This window comes from Anser cygnoides, chromosome 5 (genome assembly GCF_040182565.1).
Source record: "Anser cygnoides isolate HZ-2024a breed goose chromosome 5, Taihu_goose_T2T_genome, whole genome shotgun sequence".
Lineage (NCBI taxonomy): Eukaryota > Metazoa > Chordata > Aves > Anseriformes > Anatidae > Anser > Anser cygnoides.
The window spans coordinates 48408152-48425829 of NC_089877.1; the positions used below are offsets into that span (position 1 = coordinate 48408152).

At 37.9% G+C, this 17678-nt stretch overlaps 1 protein-coding gene across 2 annotated transcripts in view; it reads left to right on the plus strand.

The window, feature by feature from the left end:
• The first annotated feature begins 125 nt into the window (after positions 1-125).
• The window catches only part of TTC8 (tetratricopeptide repeat domain 8), a 42885-nt gene continuing 25332 nt past the window's right edge, over positions 126-17678 (plus strand). Inside the window, exons 1-6 of one of the 2 annotated variants that reach the window (XM_048070441.2) lie at positions 126-469; positions 7504-7533; positions 11103-11223; positions 15567-15630; positions 15783-15942; positions 16789-16878. In XM_048070441.2, the coding sequence (XP_047926398.2) occupies positions 356-469; positions 7504-7533; positions 11103-11223; positions 15567-15630; positions 15783-15942; positions 16789-16878 (579 nt within the window). In that variant the 5' untranslated portion in view covers positions 126-355. The remainder of the gene's footprint in view (positions 470-7503; positions 7534-11102; positions 11224-15566; positions 15631-15782; positions 15943-16788; positions 16879-17678) is intronic. The other variant, XM_048070440.2, reaches the window with a different exon arrangement.

Genomic DNA, 17678 nt, shown 5'->3' on the forward strand with positions numbered 1-17678 from the left:
TTCAGTACTGACTCAACTTCGGCGGCTTCTCCAGCGGCCTGTGAGGAGCTTTGTGCTCGGGCACTGGAACACCACAAAATAATACACAGTGAAAATAGGTCAACGACTGAACCCAAGGCTAAAGCCGCATTCCTGGAAACCCGCAGGCTTAACTTCAGCTGTGGCCACCTACAGAGGCTAGATTACCCCCCAGTTTTTGGGGTACCCCCGAGAAGGGGACACAGGGGCTGAGAGAACCCCCCCGCAGGTCGCCATGGCGGCGCGCAGGCCCGGCGGGCCGAGGCGGAGCCTGCCATTTTCGTAGCCGCAGCTCGGCTCCCCCTCCTGCTCCGCCCCGGCCCGGCCGAGCGGCGGGATGGGGCCCGACATGGAGCCGCTGCTGCGGGCCTGGAGCTGCTTCAGGCGGAGGAAATTCCGGCAGTGTGCCGAGCTCTGCTCGCGGCTGCTGGAGGCGGCGCCCGGCGAGCAGGTAGCGGGGCCGGGCCGGGCGGGGAGGCCGGGCCGGGGGCGCCGAGGGGCCGGGCCGGGATGGGGGTTCCCTCGGCGGTGCCCCTCTCTGTGCCTGCGGGTGCTGCTGGAGAGACCCGCTGCGAGCCCCCATTAGCGGGCCGGGGGCCTGGCCGGGGCGGCACCGAGCCGCCCTGCCCCTGCCCCTGCCCCTTCCCCGCCCCGGCCCGCCAGGTGAGGGGAGCGCAGCCCTGACAGCAGCGGGGTGCCAGCGCTCCTCGCCCTCCCTGAACACTTTGAGCTGGCGAAGGAGGAAAAGCCGAGGCCCAAAGCAGTTCTGTTTGCGGATGTTGCTGTTGATTTTACATAGATGTTTGGGTTTCACAGTGACAGCCCTTTTACCTCAGCCTGGCTCCCAGCACTACCGCAGAACAGCCCTCTCTGTTAACTCTCCTCAGTTGCAAAGTTGGAAACACTGGACATCTGTTTTATACCTACATATTTTTTCACTGTTCTGTAAAAAGGAAGGATTTGGGAACATTATGTCTGAACTAATGTTTCTATGTATGGCAAAGTTATTACTGCTAGATTTGGAAAGCAGTAATCAAATTGACTGTCTTCATCACAATTACTTTATAGTAAATTATGTCTCCCAAAGCATTTTATAGGCACAGTTTTTAAGAATCTTGAAGGCAATTCTTTTTATCACAGGGGAAATAAATCTTTAAAGAAAGCTATAGAGTCACATGATTGTGTAAACGTAAATCACAATAAGTGTTTACACTGGTTTAGGATAGATATTAAAAAGTGCTTTTGTTTATGGTTTAAGGCACCAACAAAGAGCCACGAGCAGAAAAACTCTTAGTAAAGATGATATTGCAAGAAAGTTGGTCCTGAACACTAAATGGGGTTGAGCGTTACTTCTGTGAATGCCAAAAACTTTAAAACTCAGTGTGTGCATTTCAGCAGTGTATTTCAAACCTACCTGAAAGTTTAGAAGGAAATGTCTTTTGCTTTCTGTAGAGGTAAATTTGAAATATAGTTTGTTTTGCTGTTGCTTTATGTAATTTTCATGAGGAATCCTTATTAAGAGCTCTGCTTAAACAGGAGTTAACGATTAAAAAAAAAAATGTTGGAAAAACTGGAATATTGGCTATGTCATTTTCAAGAGTGCAACTTGAACCAGACATGTCAACTCAGCATACAAAATCTTGCTCCTGAAATCTATTTAGGTGAAACATTTTCTAATTAAGTTAAAACATAGCTTTAACATTCATGGCAGAGTTAACATAGAATGGAATTTCTCTATTTCAGTTGATTGTTCTCATGATGTTTTAGATGTAGAATTTTATTGTAACCAACACAAAATCTTAGTATCTATTGGTTATCTGTCCATGTACGCCTGTATTTTGTTATTCAGCTTCTCATACTTAAAGCCTGGCAGGTCTTTTCCCTAGCTGTGTTGTTGCACTTACAGCTCCTTACTTTCTAATGCCTGTTGCTTTCAGGTACTTCAGGCCTAGAGAAAAGGAAATAGTAATATGCCTCACAAATGTATTTTATATGTAGTTGAAACCTTACAAGCTATTTTGAACCTACTTAATACAACATAATGAAAAAACGGATCATGTTCACGTACTGCAGTGTGTTTACTTTGCATTTAATAGAATTGTTACTTTTATAAATCTTTGAACAATACTAAACTCTAACATTGAGGCAATAAGAACTCAAGTGAGTGGCACATGTTAGAATACTCAAGGCAAGAGAACCATTTTATGTTATCCTTTATTCTAAAGGTAGCATATTAGTTTTGTTGCTGTGGTTGTGAATACTATAAAAATGATCTAAGATTGCTTTTTTTTTTTTTAAGTTAATTAAGAATCCAGGACCATACTCAAGCAGATTGACTCTTGATTCCTCAAGTCTGTTTTACTTTTGAAAGTGGAGTTAATGAAATTGGTAGATGCTATACAGTTTGATCAAACTTTATTTCTGTCCCCTATAACTGCCTACCAGGAAAATGGTGCTGTTGTCTGCTCATGTGAACTAAATTATTATTTTAGTATAACCTGGAGAAAGATCTAAAACTAGGTGTGTATATCATTTTCAGTGCCTAACCTGAAATACCCATTTTATTGTGCTTAAAAAGCACATAGCAGTTCTAAAACATTTGATGGTGAAATCCTGTCTTCCTTAATGGGAGCATTTCTGCAAATCAGGCCCATGATATATCATGCTGGACACCAGGAAAGCAAACAGACAAATGACAACACTCGCGGAAAGTTTGGATTAAGTGAGCTGTTGTGTACCACAAGGCAGTACTCAACTGCTGTAATCACAGTGCCATCTGTTCTCATCCTGTTGTCCTATATTTCACTAAGCATGTGCCTCCCAACCTCTGCAACCAGTTGACAGAAGGATCTTAGAGCAGTAGCTTCCCTCACTGCACAGGGATTCATTTCTTTGGACAGCATTAGAGGAGATGGTACAAACCAAGCCATAGGAGATGGTATCCTTTAAAGAGATGCCCGCCCAGGAATGGTTGAGTTAAATTGGGACTGTTACAGACCAGAACTTTTTCATTCTCAGGCATCTAGCCTTCTCCCTTGTAAGACATGATATAATGATAATAAGTAAAAGAAGAGAATAACAGAACATAATCTGAGTGTTGTCATGCCTGAAAGAGAAGACTGTATGTCTGACAGCCTGTTTTTCCCAGCTGTGTCAGCTGGTCTGCTGAATGGTATCACCACTTCTGCTCTGCTGCAACAGCAACACTGTCACAAAGCTACAAGCAGTTGAAGTCAGCTTTTTACAATACTCTAGGAAGTAGGTATGTTTGCCAGTCGCACTTGTAAATGAAACAAATTTTCTTGGCTAGTACATCCTGATATGTGTACAGAGAGTGGTAAATTAAGAAATATAGCTTAGTATTCCAAATGTGTCTTCTGTAGAACACAGTAAGAGAAAGATGATTTGAAGACCTGAAAAATAAGTATACTGATGATCTAGTATTTACATTTATGTACATTTACAAGCTATCTTAATTGGTGTAGAACTCTCTTTGAACTTGGTCATCAGATGTGGTAGGCATCAGAAGCTTTTAGAGGTATGGTGGTGACCTTTTTAGCCAACTGGGCTAAAATCAGGAATTTTCTTATGCAGCAATATCAAATCAATTATAAACTTGCATGCTTATAAAACATATCGGTGAAATCAAAACATTTAAAAATCAGTTATGTATTCCTAAAGAGTTCTTGAATAAAATGTGGTTAACATTGTGACAGAATGATAATTAACTCCTGCTGAGTTCTATTCTGTGGAAAACAAATATTTTTATATAAAATATTTTGTGCATTTCTTCATTTTAAAATAGGAATATTATGTTTATTGATGAAGTTTACTTCTGTGATAATAATCTTATCTGAAGATTGGTAAAACTGCATGTTCTATGACCAGCATTTGGGCATACAAACACTCAGAGCACTGATGTTCAATTCAATTATTCCCTATTGTAACCAAGCAGGCGTTGTCTTCTATGTTTATAGTAATAGAATGACCTAGAGGAAATACAATCCATGGCTGTCTCTGTTGATCATCCTGATTAGTTACCTAATCTGATTACTCTTCTTTGTGTTCCATATGTCAGATTCAAGGCAGTAAACCAGCACCAATGCACGAGGCCTGCTGTAGTTTAACAAAAAATAAATAAATAGCCTAATAAAATTAATGGACATAAAGTGGATGTCCTGCCTTTAACTTGATTAACTGTCTGCTGTGAGAATTTGCTCTTGTTCATTTGTCCTTTTTTCTCCCAGGGTGTACTTTCAACTACTATTACTTGCATACTGTTTTTTGTAAGGTCATAATAAAAGTATCATGTATATGTTCACATACATGGAACTTGATGTGAAAAAGCATCTTTAACTGAAATCAGTTATTGGTTCAAAAGTCTGTAATTACTAAGTTTATGCATAAAAATCGATACATACAGTAATGTCACTGTTCCTGGGTAATGTCTTTTGCATTTCTGCTCCTCTTGAAGAGCCTTTTTGTATATACTGATTTTAATATTCTGCATGTATTAAATCATACTCAACTGAAATAAATTGTAAAGTGGCTTTTTTTAGAACATAGGGTATGTAATCTTGTTTCATTCTGTTTTCAAGGCTGTAAGCATCAGAAGACTTAGTTTTTCTAAATATTTTTGTTCTTAAAATTAACCGACTGTACACATTAACTTTAATTTTAAAATGCCCTCAGTGGATTTAGAGATCTGGGTTAAATCCTTCCTTTGTTGCTTTTACAATCTTATTAATTTCAAAGGAGATTTATATGTGTAAATGAAGAATAAATTTGACCTTTTGTTTTGAGGTACAAGCTTACAGGGCAATGCTATTTGTTAATGCTCTCAAAGAAATCTTTACTCTGAATCTAGTTCCAGTGGATTACTTGCACAAGTAGCAGTTACTGGATCCACCTATGTTAAAACACATTTTAATTTTAGTTTCTGTTTTTCCTATCTTGTTTTTAATGAGAGGGTTCTGTCCCCTGCTTGAGGGTTATTTAAGATCTTAGGTTAGTTCTTGTCAAAAACTAAGAAACTATGTTAGGATGTACACCAAATATTAACACCTACAATTAAGACATTACAGTGTTTTTAGTAAGTATAGTTGGTCAGCTTTATGTTTTTCTAAGTGATGAGGGGTGTCCCTTTCTGAATATTTTTAGCAGTATGAATGCTCCTACATAGGCAAAATTGGTTCATTTTCATTTATTTATTTATTTTTTAAATTAATGAACAGTGCCTGAAGTAAGATACACAGCTGTAACATCAAGGCATTTCTGAGTTAGTGTTGACGTGGTATTCCTAACCTTGCCCTCATTAGTTGCTGTAGCACATATGGTATGGAAGATCACCTACTGCTCTTAACCCATTTTCTAGTACACCATATGTGCTGTAACACTCGGACACAATGGGGTGGGTAAAATACAAGCCCAAATATCGCAATGTCCTTTTCTTTATTGCTTAGTTAGATGAGCTTGTTTTGTAGAACACGAACACTATAAATAAAGTGACGTATTAAATGAACTCCGTGTTCTTTTAATAAGACATGATTAAAATGTAAAGGTGATTTAAGTGCCTTGCTCAAGCACAGGTATATCGCAGATAGCTGAGATTAATCCCTCCATTAAAGTTTAGTTCCAGGTACTCAATTCATAAGCTCTTTTATGCACTCAGCACTGATGAACAACTTTATGATTCCAAATATGATGCTTAAAAGCGCATAGGAGTTCCTGGGTGCTACAGAAGGAAGATGGAGATATCACTAGTGTTCCAGGTACCTGCTGTCCTGGAATTTACTGAGTAAAAATGGGAATCTCAAACGGGGATATGTATACCATGTCTCATACTATGCAGGAAAGGAAAGAGCCTGCCCCTGCCATTCTCTTTGTGAAGCATGAACCTGCGGCGTGCCCTGCTTGCAAAGGAGGCTAACAGCATGCTGGGCAGTATTTAAGAGGAACATAACCAGTAGACTGAGTGATTTGACCTCTGTAGTTGACATTTACTAGTTGACATATAGAATACATCCAGGTTTGAGCTCCCCCTTAAGAGATGCTGCCGAATTGGAGCAGAGGACCACTGAGGTGGTCAGGGGATGGAGCAAGGAGAGGCCGAGGGAACTGGAGTTGTTCACCTTGGAGAAGACATTGATGTGACCTGATAACAGCCTTCTAGTACAACTCTGAGGGTGCGAAGACAGAGCTAGGCTCTTTGCAGCGGTGGTACACCGAGTGAGAGACCACAGACGTCAACTGAAATGAAAGAGGTTTTGACTTGATATAAGGAAAAACGTTTCTCTGTAAGGATATCCAGGCAGTGGAACAGGTTGCACAGAGGCACTGTGCAATCTCCATCCTTGGAGGGTTTCAAGACCTGACAGGACAAAGCTCTAAGCAACCTCACGTGACCTCACAGCAGAGATTGCTTTGAGCAGGGCTTTGGACTAAAGAGCTCCTGAAGCGTCTTTCTGCTCTGAATTATCCTGTGATTCTATATTGAATTGAACATAGCTGGCTTAACTGTGGTAGATTTAAACAAGGCCAGATACGTAAGAAATTTACCAATGCCTCTAGGACCAGAAAAGAAACCATCAGACTCTACAGAAGATTCATGGTGATGTAGAGAAAGTAATGTCTGTCTCCCACCTGCCCCGTATTTCCCCCTACAGCTAAGTAATATGCTGGGGTCCCTGCAGCTGAACAGCAGAAGCACCGAAGAAACATATAAATACTATATAAATATGGTAATTGCACAATAAATGATGATAGAACCATGTTTCCTGTTGTTATTATTTACTCAATTTCTCCTCAATTTTTCAAGTGTATGGAAATTCCGGCTGTTTGAGGCAAACTTCATTAGGCTGGTGTTTTCTTTAGTTCATTGGATGGTGCAACAGGCCATTCATTTGAAGTTTTCTCTACGTAAAGCATTGCTGTCTGATATGCAATAAATACATCACTTCCATCATAAACGTACAAAAAAAAAAGGTTTTGTCATGTGAAGAAAATTTCCTTTATGTACTTGAGTGATATCGTTGTCAGCACTGCCAGCAACTAACAGGGGATTTTTTTGTGCAGGGATTCTAAAGCGCATGGCTTAATCATCTAGTTAACTGTTAATAAATTTGCTTCCATTTTCCTTTTTTTTTTTAAATGAAAATAGACCATCTTTCAGTTTAGTAATTCTGTAATGTTAATCTAAGTTTTGGCCAACATGATCCCACAGCAGCAAAAAAGCAAACAGTATCTGAAAAAAGTACTTACTGCAAATCTGCTTTTGTTGGATAAAATATTGCTGAACTCAGAAATGTCTGTAAATTGAGATAATGCAATAAAATGGAAATTTGGATATAAGTGTCAGAAAATGTTTCTGCAAGATAAGGAGGTCACAAAGTATTTTGATTTAATTTCATAATTCTTTGGGTGTTCGTTTTTTACTTTTCGTTACTTACGGTCTCCATTCTTCAGTTTTTCTTCTTTTCTTTTCAGGAGCCTGATACTGGATACTCCGTGTTTGAGGTAAAATTCTTTCCCTAAATACAATCATTAGATGCAATAATTAGGAAGTATTTCTAATATGCTGAATAATACTTGTTTCATTGTTAAGACCTTAATGGCATAAACTTGTTTTTCATCATTGGTAAGGCACTACTTTTGATAAGGGGTATTTTAAATAGGCAGCTTTTATACGAAATAAACATCTATTTCTGTCATATATTTTTTCAGGTTTATTCAGCGGATCAGTAGCTCAGTGCCTTCTGAAAGCTACAGTGAATCTATCTTGAACAAAACGACCTCCATCAGCTAGCGAGATTAGGAAAAAGCCAGTGTGTATTTCACAGATCGAACAACCTTTATGTTCTTAGGGCTGTTCCATGTTTCATCTAATCCAGTGTAATGGTGGGCTATTACCCATGCCCTTCCTGCTCTTGCAGCTCTTTCTCCCTGCCTACCTTGTGTAGAGTGTGGAATCTTGAAGTTGGGTGATGATCCCTTGCTCTAATAAAGGAAGACTGAGAGTAATGCAGTGTTCATTCTGTCCATGTTACTACTAGATTACAGCAATGGGAAGGATAGTAACGTGCAAGTCTTGGCTTCTTTTAGCTCTAGCTAACATATTTTACAAGTCTCCTATTAATTGCAATGAAGTCATGTAAGTTGTTTGCATACAAAATGATTTCAGGGAAATGCTGCTGGATATCTTCTTGACTTTAAAGATTATGTTTCAAGGTAGTTGTTGCAGTCTGATCTTCGTTGTACAGAATAAAATTTGTGGCAGGTCCCTTTGGAGATGGCTGGAACTGGCCCTTATCTAACACGGGGTAGCTTATGGACTTTTCTCACAGAGGCCGCACCTGCAGCTCCCCGCTACCAAAATGTTGCCATGTAAACCCAATACAATCCTGCACAGAGGGAGCAGATGGTACGAATGGAAATCTGAGACAACAGTTCAAGTAGACAAACTTGTGCAAAGTAGAGGTCTCAATGATATCCTTATGTGGTTACTCAGAAATGTATGAATTTATTTTCTTGGCTTTTTGTGATCATAAGTCAGCTTTCCTCTTGCTGTTGGCAATGTGGCTCTTCCAGTTTAGTGCTGTTCTTACTCATTTTAATTGACGTTTTTCAGCTTCTGCATTAGTTTCAGATTAAAATGTTATAGGTTTTCACAGAGCAAAAGCTGTGCATTGTACTATAGTAAATTACTAAAGCTAACTAAATGTTACTTTTGTTTCAAATGGGCCTTGTTAGTAGTAAAGAATTTTGAAGTTAAGAATTTTGAAGTGGTTTGAAATTTACTTGTCTCCTAAGGTAAGGGTCATCTTTCTGTAGCTAAAGTAACGAATTTGACATTCTTCTCTTTCTTGCTGTTCTGATCAGAAGTCCTATAACAAGCATTGCTACAGGCAATACTATCATCTACAGGCCGATGTCTAATTAACGAGTAATATGTGATATTCAAGATTATTATTGGCTGTGAAGCCCCAGACTAGGAGCTTAAGACTGGAAGAGCAGCCCAAGGAACCTATTGCTCATGACAGATGTGTCTGATAATCACAAAGAAACATTGCTTTTAAAAACATGTTCTCTGATGTTTGTTATTGGAAAAAATCAGAGCAATGTATCTATGTCTATGTTAAGAACTGTTCTGTTTTAGCAATTAGCTTAGAGAAGTTGCTACTTTCAATTGCCAGAAAAAGATCATTACTATGGGCAGCTTTTCTTATAACCGTTAGGAAATTATTAGCCTGTGTTTGAATATACTGAGAGCTCTAATTGCAGCATGTTCTCAATATAGACTTGGTTATGTTGACTTCCGACATACATGTCTTTGAAAGAAGCAGAGTACCTTCAAGCTGTTAAAAAATTCAACAAACTAACTACTTGTCTAGAATAATGAAAGACAGTTAAGGATATTGAACATCTAACTGTAAACTTCAATGCTAATTAAAGGTTGTCACCCTACTACATAGGAAGAAACTAAAAGATAATAAAGCAAATCTAGATTATGTCTGTCTGGCCTAGATTCAAATCAACCTTCTCTGCTACTTTCTCTTCTTACTTGAACAAAGGTTTCTAGTTGTGGCTGGACTGGTTGCCTAAATGCCTCCTTTATTTCTGCTTGGAAGAAAATGAATGTTAAATATTTCAACATATTTAGGTATACTTTCTTTTTGGTAGGCAGTTATAAAGTTGCATAGAAATATTATATCAGGTAAGGTTAGAGGAAGGCATGGTCTGAGAACTGATGAACAAGAAATGTCCCATTACATAATGACTTAAATTATGAAATCTTCTCTCTCTTATTTAAAGAATAGATGTTGCCATGTATTGGGCCTTCAGTTCCATTAAGAGTAGCATCATTCTGTTTCTATTCTGAAATGTTTCCTTCGCAAATATTAGTGATGCTTGGGTTGTATACCTTATCAGAAAAGAAGCAAATCTGGTTATTTTGATAGTAGTGAGTTTCACCCTGGGTAATGTATGATCTGCTCGATATCTGAAGGAAGATCAGTGATTGATCTTGTGGCTCCCTTTAGCATGCCAGCTCTATGAGTACATTACAGGCATATTAAATATCAAGGAAGTGATGGGATCTGTGCCTATTTTGTTGGTATTTCAGTACCAACTGGCGTTGTTTGTTTTCTCCCCATTGATTTGCTATCTCTATAGTCTGCATGGGGTTGTCAGGTAGTCTAAGGTTATGTTTGCCTTTCCACACTACTCATATCGCTCCCCAGGACATTTAACATAGCAGTTTATCATTTCAGGCCACTAGTAAGTACTCCAGTAATCTCACAAACTGAGATGCTTATACATTTACATGTTTTTACAGCTGATGCTCTGAACAAAGGAGTTTGAGATGATCTTTTTAAAGAGTATCACTTCTAGATACTTAATGCTATAGTAATGTATCTTGAACCTCCAGTTTTCTTTCTCTACAGATGCCTGTGAAGGGCATTGCTTTGCATTATAGTGGCTTTACTTAGCTTCCTCTCCCATCCCAATTTAAACAAGGTGTCCATCAGCAATGGGTTTTGAATGGCACTTGTAGCTGAGGATTTCTCCAGAAGCAGAAGACCTCAGTTGCCTGTGACATAAATTAGTCATAACTTTGATCAGGCATGAAATTCTGTCCTCCAAACTCAGGGACTTTACCTGTTCTGCTCCAAAGGAGTTGTCTAAGTTCTGGTCCCCTTTCCACCTCTGTCAGGCTACTGTATGGCTGGACCAGCAGGGAACTGCCAGCACGCTGCCTTGATCAATGGGACAAGCAATGCGTGAGCCTGCTGGGCCTACTTGAACGTGTGGGCTCCCCATATGCTTTCCCAAACATGCTGGGGCCACACTTGAAGCTGCACTTACGACCTGCATGTCAGGCAATGGATTTTAAGAGCAGCATTAGGTCCACCTATAGCGTATGCTCAGATATACCCAGTTGTTCGAATCAATAGCTTATTCAAGCTTATTAAAATCGTGAAAGGAGCAATAAAATAAAATAAAAAAAAATAAGGCCAAAATGCTGTTTAGATGATTTAATAGGTGACCTGAAGATATTTATCTTTTTGTACTTTATCCTTATTCAGGCTGCCTGGAGCCTGAAAATGCGAGCTTTGACAGAAATGGTGTATGTGGATGAAATCGATATGGATCAAGAAGGAATTGCAGAGATGATGCTAGATGAAAATGCCATTGCTCAAGTCGCACGTAAGAACGACTTTCTCTTAAGTACACTGATGCAACAGGAGCTGTTTTGGTCAGGATTGTCATCTATCATAAAATAGTACACACTGGGGTGATCTGTTATGGCTTTTAGCTATTGTTACAAGAAGAGCTTTCAGTTGTTTTCTGATTGCATTGACCACATGATCTTGATATACTGCTTAGGCCTGTCTTCCAGGGATTCAGATGAAAAGTGTTTTGCCAGCTTTTCCTCTACATCTCTGTACTCGCTGTCTCTTTTCCATCAGTGCATTGATTTCTGGCTTCTTCTCTAGTGGGAAACAGAAGAAAAAAATGCCCTTGATGTACTATGAATCCCATCCCTATGCCTACACTGTAGGCAACAGTCTGGCCAAATCTGACATGACTGTTTTGTAGCATTTCCCACAAACATTTTCTAAAATGCTTTTGCTCTCTTCTGCTTTTCTCTTTGTTTTTCTCTCTTGCTTTCCAGGACACTTCTTCAGCACTGTCGTTGTTTCCTGCATGAAGCTCTTTTCAGTTTCATCAGTTCCTATCTAAGCAGGCAGTCATTATAGTCTTCCATTACTTTTGTACTTTTTCGCATTATTTCTATTTGCTGTTTTTCTCTATTATGGTCCATATGGGAATTTTTATGCATCTTATTAGATACAGCTCTCAACCACCTACCATGTCAGAGAATTTAAGGGAAGAACTGGACATAGATTAGAACTAGTTTTTGAATCATTAAAAGCTTTTCTTATCTGCATAGAAGTAGGCAACTGCATATTTTTATCTATCTGATTACATTTTTAAAAATTGTCAATACATGCTTGGTCACATACAAACAGTCAAGCAGTACTCAAGTTGTGTTTATACATTTTGATAATTTAATTACATGTATTTGTCTCAAAACAGCACAATAATTTCACTTAGACTTTTTGCCTTCTGTGGTAAAGACCATCTGCCAAGAAAAATCATTTGAGGAATATTATTGAGAAATGGGGCATTCTGGAAAAATACATTCATACTACACTTACACTGAAAAAGAGGTGACTTTCTGGATAGCATGTCACAAATTTCAAAGACAAAGAAAATCGTTGTGATAGTATAACCTGCACTCCCAAATCACTGAGATAAATAAGACTTTGCTGTTCATGCTTTAAATCTACCACACATGCCTGAGATAGCATGTAGTTTATTGGAAAGTATAAAATCTTTCCAGAGTGAAAGACTGCAATCTTCAGTAAATTACTAAATTTGGTTGTATCGATGTATACCATATCCTTAGTGGGAATTATCAACTGTGGCTTCAGCTGTTGCTTCTTTGTGTACTTTTTATGCCTGATATGAAGTCTTTATTTTCAAAGGTATATTTTTATACCTTTTAATATACTTTTTATATATATGTATAGTTTTTATATTCAAAGGTATATAAATAGCTAAAACTGTGATTAAGTTATTCAGTATCTTTTCTTTGATAAACTAAACGAATGTTTCATTTTGAGGTTTATCTTTTAATTGTTGAATTGAGTCTTGAAACTCACATCTTGACCCTTTCCAATTTATCCACATCCTTTTTCAGTTGTAGTCACCAAACCAAACAACAGTCCACTGACACATGTAGAAAACATGGTTTTCTTCTACAGTTAAATTTTACTTTCTGCGTACCAATGAAGTACTTTTCTGTTAAACTTCTTATATAAAAGGTATGCACAGGTATCACTTCCACTTCTACATGTGACAATAAGAACAGATGCTTGCTGGATGTGGGCTTTTTCTGTTGCTGTTAAAAAGTGTTAGCTGTAGTTGGTCTTGACTCGGGGTCTTTTACTGAGACAAATCTGTCAGGATATCCTCCCCCACTCTCATTATAGCTTACAACATTTTAAGATTTTTAGATGTGTAGTTATACCTACCGCTGTACAACTCCTATTGTCTGTAGTTTGCTTACTCAGCAGTTCAAGTTCTTCTACATCAGTTACACATGCACTTCAATTTTTCATCTGTCCCTATCTCAGTTTCCCGACAGAACTATCTTAATAATGATTTATCTCTCTCTTGCATCATTAAATAATTAATTATATAGAGCCCACTAGAAACAACTACTTTTCTGTGGCTCCTCTTCATGCATATATACTGAAATTTGTATTCTACACGGTTTTAAAATTCTTATTGTTTTGCTGTATTAATTTTCCAACATTCTTGTTTATTAATGAAAATACCCTGTAATACTCTCATATTTTACAGAAAGTTCCTAGTCTCTTACCTTTGAACTCAACACCATCAATTTTATCAGCTAAGGTTGTAGTCTTGTTAAAATGTGTTACCTTGACAACGTATTTTTCAGAAACTCATACTAATTGGCATTATGGATAATCACAGCTATTTTATTAACCAGGGAGTTAAAGGAGTCATCTGCAGTCATCACTGACTGCTGAAATTAAGCTCTTAAATTCTGCAGCAGCTTCTAATGAGCACATGAATTGCTGTTTTCTCTTGATGCCTATTCATGGCTAGTTCACTTGCAATTGTCAAAGTAGGGCTCAGAACTGAGTTGCTTAGGGTGAGATCAAGGAAAATAAATCCTGTAAGCATTCTCCAAGTACATGAAAGCACAAAAAAATATCTGGAAAGGGATTTAAATGCCATCTTTTTTGTCGTATTGTGATAATTTTAAAAAGATGCTGAGAAAGTAGAAGACTGGTTCATTGTTTGCTAGCCTGAAAAGTTGAAAGCCCTTTGTCCATTTCTCAGAAGAAAGAAAAATGCCCTAGATACCATCTTAGAAACTCTGCTTGGTGGACTGTCCACCCTTTCTGTTGTGGAGTGAAAAATTCAAGGTTCACAGTATTTCAAAGAGCACATAAGCAACAGAGAGCCTAAGTGTGGCTAGCCAGAAGAGAGAGAATCCTGAGTTCTGGTCCTTATTTCAGCCTCATTAATATATTTTAATGGATTTACCAAGGAGATCATGGTTAATACCTTTTTTTAAATTATTATTATTAATCCTTAAATACAGCTGGTTAGTAGCCAGGTGGCTATTAAAATATTAGAGGCAGAGGTGCTTAACATCAGCCTGGTTTAAGAAAACTAGAAATTATTTAGATTGAGTTAGAGGTTATCAATTTGGACAAGTCTATTTGTGTTCTTACTTAAATAGTGGAATGGTAGTGTCTCAGAGATAATTACGTCTTGAGGGTGGGAGAATGAGAGAAGACTGAAGAAAGGGCAGACATGGGGGGTTACACTGTGGGAAAAAAAGGAGGCAGGAAACTGTCTAGCTGTCAATATAAAACTTCGGTTCTTGGAAATGTTTGGAATAAGGGCTGTTATAGGTACCTAGAAAATAAGCACGGGAGCAACAGAGATTTCTCAAGAACTACCTTTTTCAACTTAAATCTCATTTTCTTCTGTACATAGTAGCAAGTGGTGGACAGACGGGCAGATGTAGATATCATATCTTACTTTTAACCAAATGTTTAAAACCTTATCTTAGACATTCTCGTAGAAGGCTAGGAAAAATGATTATAATAAAATGTCAGTAAAAGTGATATATATTCAGGAACTAGTAATTCTTAATGATCCACTGTCAAAACAGAAAGTTGTGAAAAGGGGGACCCTCTATTTGTTTGCTTGGGCCCAAACCAATTCAGTATTTACATTGATTACTTTTAGATATAAATGAGTTTGAAACTTACTATGCTCTAAATTGTGGATGGGGGTCCTACATGATCTAGTGACATGACATATCTGTCCTGTGGCTAAAGATTGTGGCTTACTTGATCAAGCCTGGATAGTATTTGAATCCCAGGTAGAAAATATACCATTTTAAATTAGCTTGATCTCATTATTCCAATAGCCTTTCTAACTTAAACACTATCCTAAGATGTTCTTGAGAAGACAGTCTGTTGTGGTATGTGCGCAAAGGCAATATTGCTTGCCTTCACTGTAGAGAAGGACTCAAATGATGGCTTAAAATCCAGTGAAATGGGTGTTGTACAGGTTCTAGTGTACAGGTACTAGACATTTGAAATCTGTAGGATATATGAGAGGGAAAAGGAAGGAGAAACAACACATTCTTACCATCTACAGAGAAAGGGTGAAGAGAGAAACAGAACTAGAGGAGTAATCCACAGAAGATTACTTTTTCCCATGTTAATGATGGCATCTTTCTTGCAATAATCTGGCAATTTACCAGTAGTTCAATGCAGTTTTGTTTCTTCTTGTCTTCTTTGTCTACTACAATGTCTCTCCAGTTTGAACCAAGAAATTTCCAGTTTATTGTAAGACACAGGCATTTTTAAAGCCCCTTGGACAAGGGTGTAGTATCTCAAGATGAAGTGAACAATGCTCTTATTTTATAGGACCAGGAACATCTTTGAAAGTCCCTGGAACTAGCCAAGATGCAGGCCCCAGCCCAGCTGTTAGGTACGTGATAATTTATTTTTTTAAAATGTGACTTGCTGCACATAAGCAAATCCTAAATTTAAGTCATAAAAATGAAACTTCCAATATAAGTGTTTAAACTCTCTATGAGTAAATATCATTTGATGTGAGGTTAATGTGCTTACCATCTTCAGGCCAGTAACTCAGTCAGGAAGACCTATTACAGGATTTGTGAGACCCAGTACACAAAGTGGACGGCCAAGTACTATGGAACAGGCTATAAAAACACCTCGAACAGCTCTAACAGCTCGTCCAGTTACTAGTGCTTCTGGGAGATCTGTCAGGATAGGAACGGTAAGTTGCTTGACTCTGCATCTCAATCATAGCACAGTGACATTGTACTTAAAAGCTGCATCTAAACTCAAGTTTGAGGGAGGTCAGTGTTTTTAATATTTTGTTTAAACTGTTTTCAAAGTCAAGTTTGAAAATGCTACCTCATTAGTTTGCTAGTCTATTCGCGGATAAAATGTACATGTATCCACAAGTTCACAAAAATTCATACAAGTTTACAAATTCACAAGTTTTTTGAGACTGATTTTTAGTCACTGAAGACCATGAAAAGGCTATGACATGATTTCACCATAAGTATGCCGGAACCTGTAAGATTTTCAGTTTACTGCAAAGCAATTACTAATCTCTCAGTCTCTGTTACTTCAGAAGATAAAGAAAACGAGATGTACTAGTTTTATTCTTCTCTATTGTCAAAATTAATACACTGCAACAGGCATGTATGTGTAATACAGATTAGTAGCACATTATTGGCAACTTCTCAATATCATGGGTACAAACAGATCTCCCTAAATATTTCTTGAAGATCTTTTATGTATCCCACCTGCCTTCAGTCCATCTAACAGTGTAAGCTACATGCTTAGGCACATTATGGAAGAAGTGGAGAGAGGGAAGAAGAAGGTAGTTGCAGAAGGTAATTCATGCAACCTGTTTCAGGAACTGTATGGGAGTAGGACAGATTCCTCACTTTCAGAAAAGATGAAATTAAGATGAATCCCTATTGTGAAGCAGATGAATGCATCTAAAACTGTATTGTTTCATTTTTTTTTTTGGCATATTGCTACTATTTTGAAAATTTTCAGGAAAAGTGTAGGGGATCTTCCCACTTAAAAACTTGTTTCTCCCCTTCAGGCTTCAATGATAACAAATCCAGATGGCCCTTTCATAAATCTGTCTCGACTAAATTTAGCAAAATATGCTGAAAAACCCAAACTGGCAAAGGTATGTAATTATTTTGGTTACAATTCTGATATCTGTTTCTAATTTTCTAGCATCATTCTAATGATGTTATACATAAGATTGGGGATAGAAACAATGATGAACTGTGTTCAAGATACAAATTTCATAAAAGCAGTGTGTTACTTATCTTTTGTCCACTAACAGGGGTTACCAAACTTGAAATGGAAAATATGTGTGAAGCAGTCATTTTGAAAGTATAAGGTAGCAAAAACCTATGTTTATACTAAAATACTCCAATAGTAAATTGCCTTGAACTGTGTGTATAGGAGTGATGAAGGGCAACTTAAAAAAAAAAAGGGGGGGTGGGTGGGAACAGCAGAACACATCTGATTGGCCAGAAATGCAAGCAGATGGCAATCCTGACCTAAAAAAGTTCAACTGGTTTGGATTTTTCTCTTTGATTTTATGTCATGAGTTAAAAGTCTTTTTTATACAAAAAGATTTCATCTTTTTTGTTCAGAATTCATTTCATTTTCAGTTAAGATCTTATGATGGACAGCTATTGAAACTGAGGCCATCTGCCCAACTTGTGTTTTCAGCTCTGAGTGGAAGGGACCTAAAAGTTGGGTAATGATTTCTCTGCGTGACCTTTCAGTTGAATCTTTCCCCAGTACGACCAGTTATGTATAGACGAACATGTTTTCAGTGCATATGTTGTTCACAGAAAATTAATGTTGGGTTATGACCAACAACTCATTTTTCATGAGGTATCAAACCACTATTGTACAGACTCTCAGGAGTTTTTTTTAACTGGCAACACAGAAGTGATAGAACCCATGTGT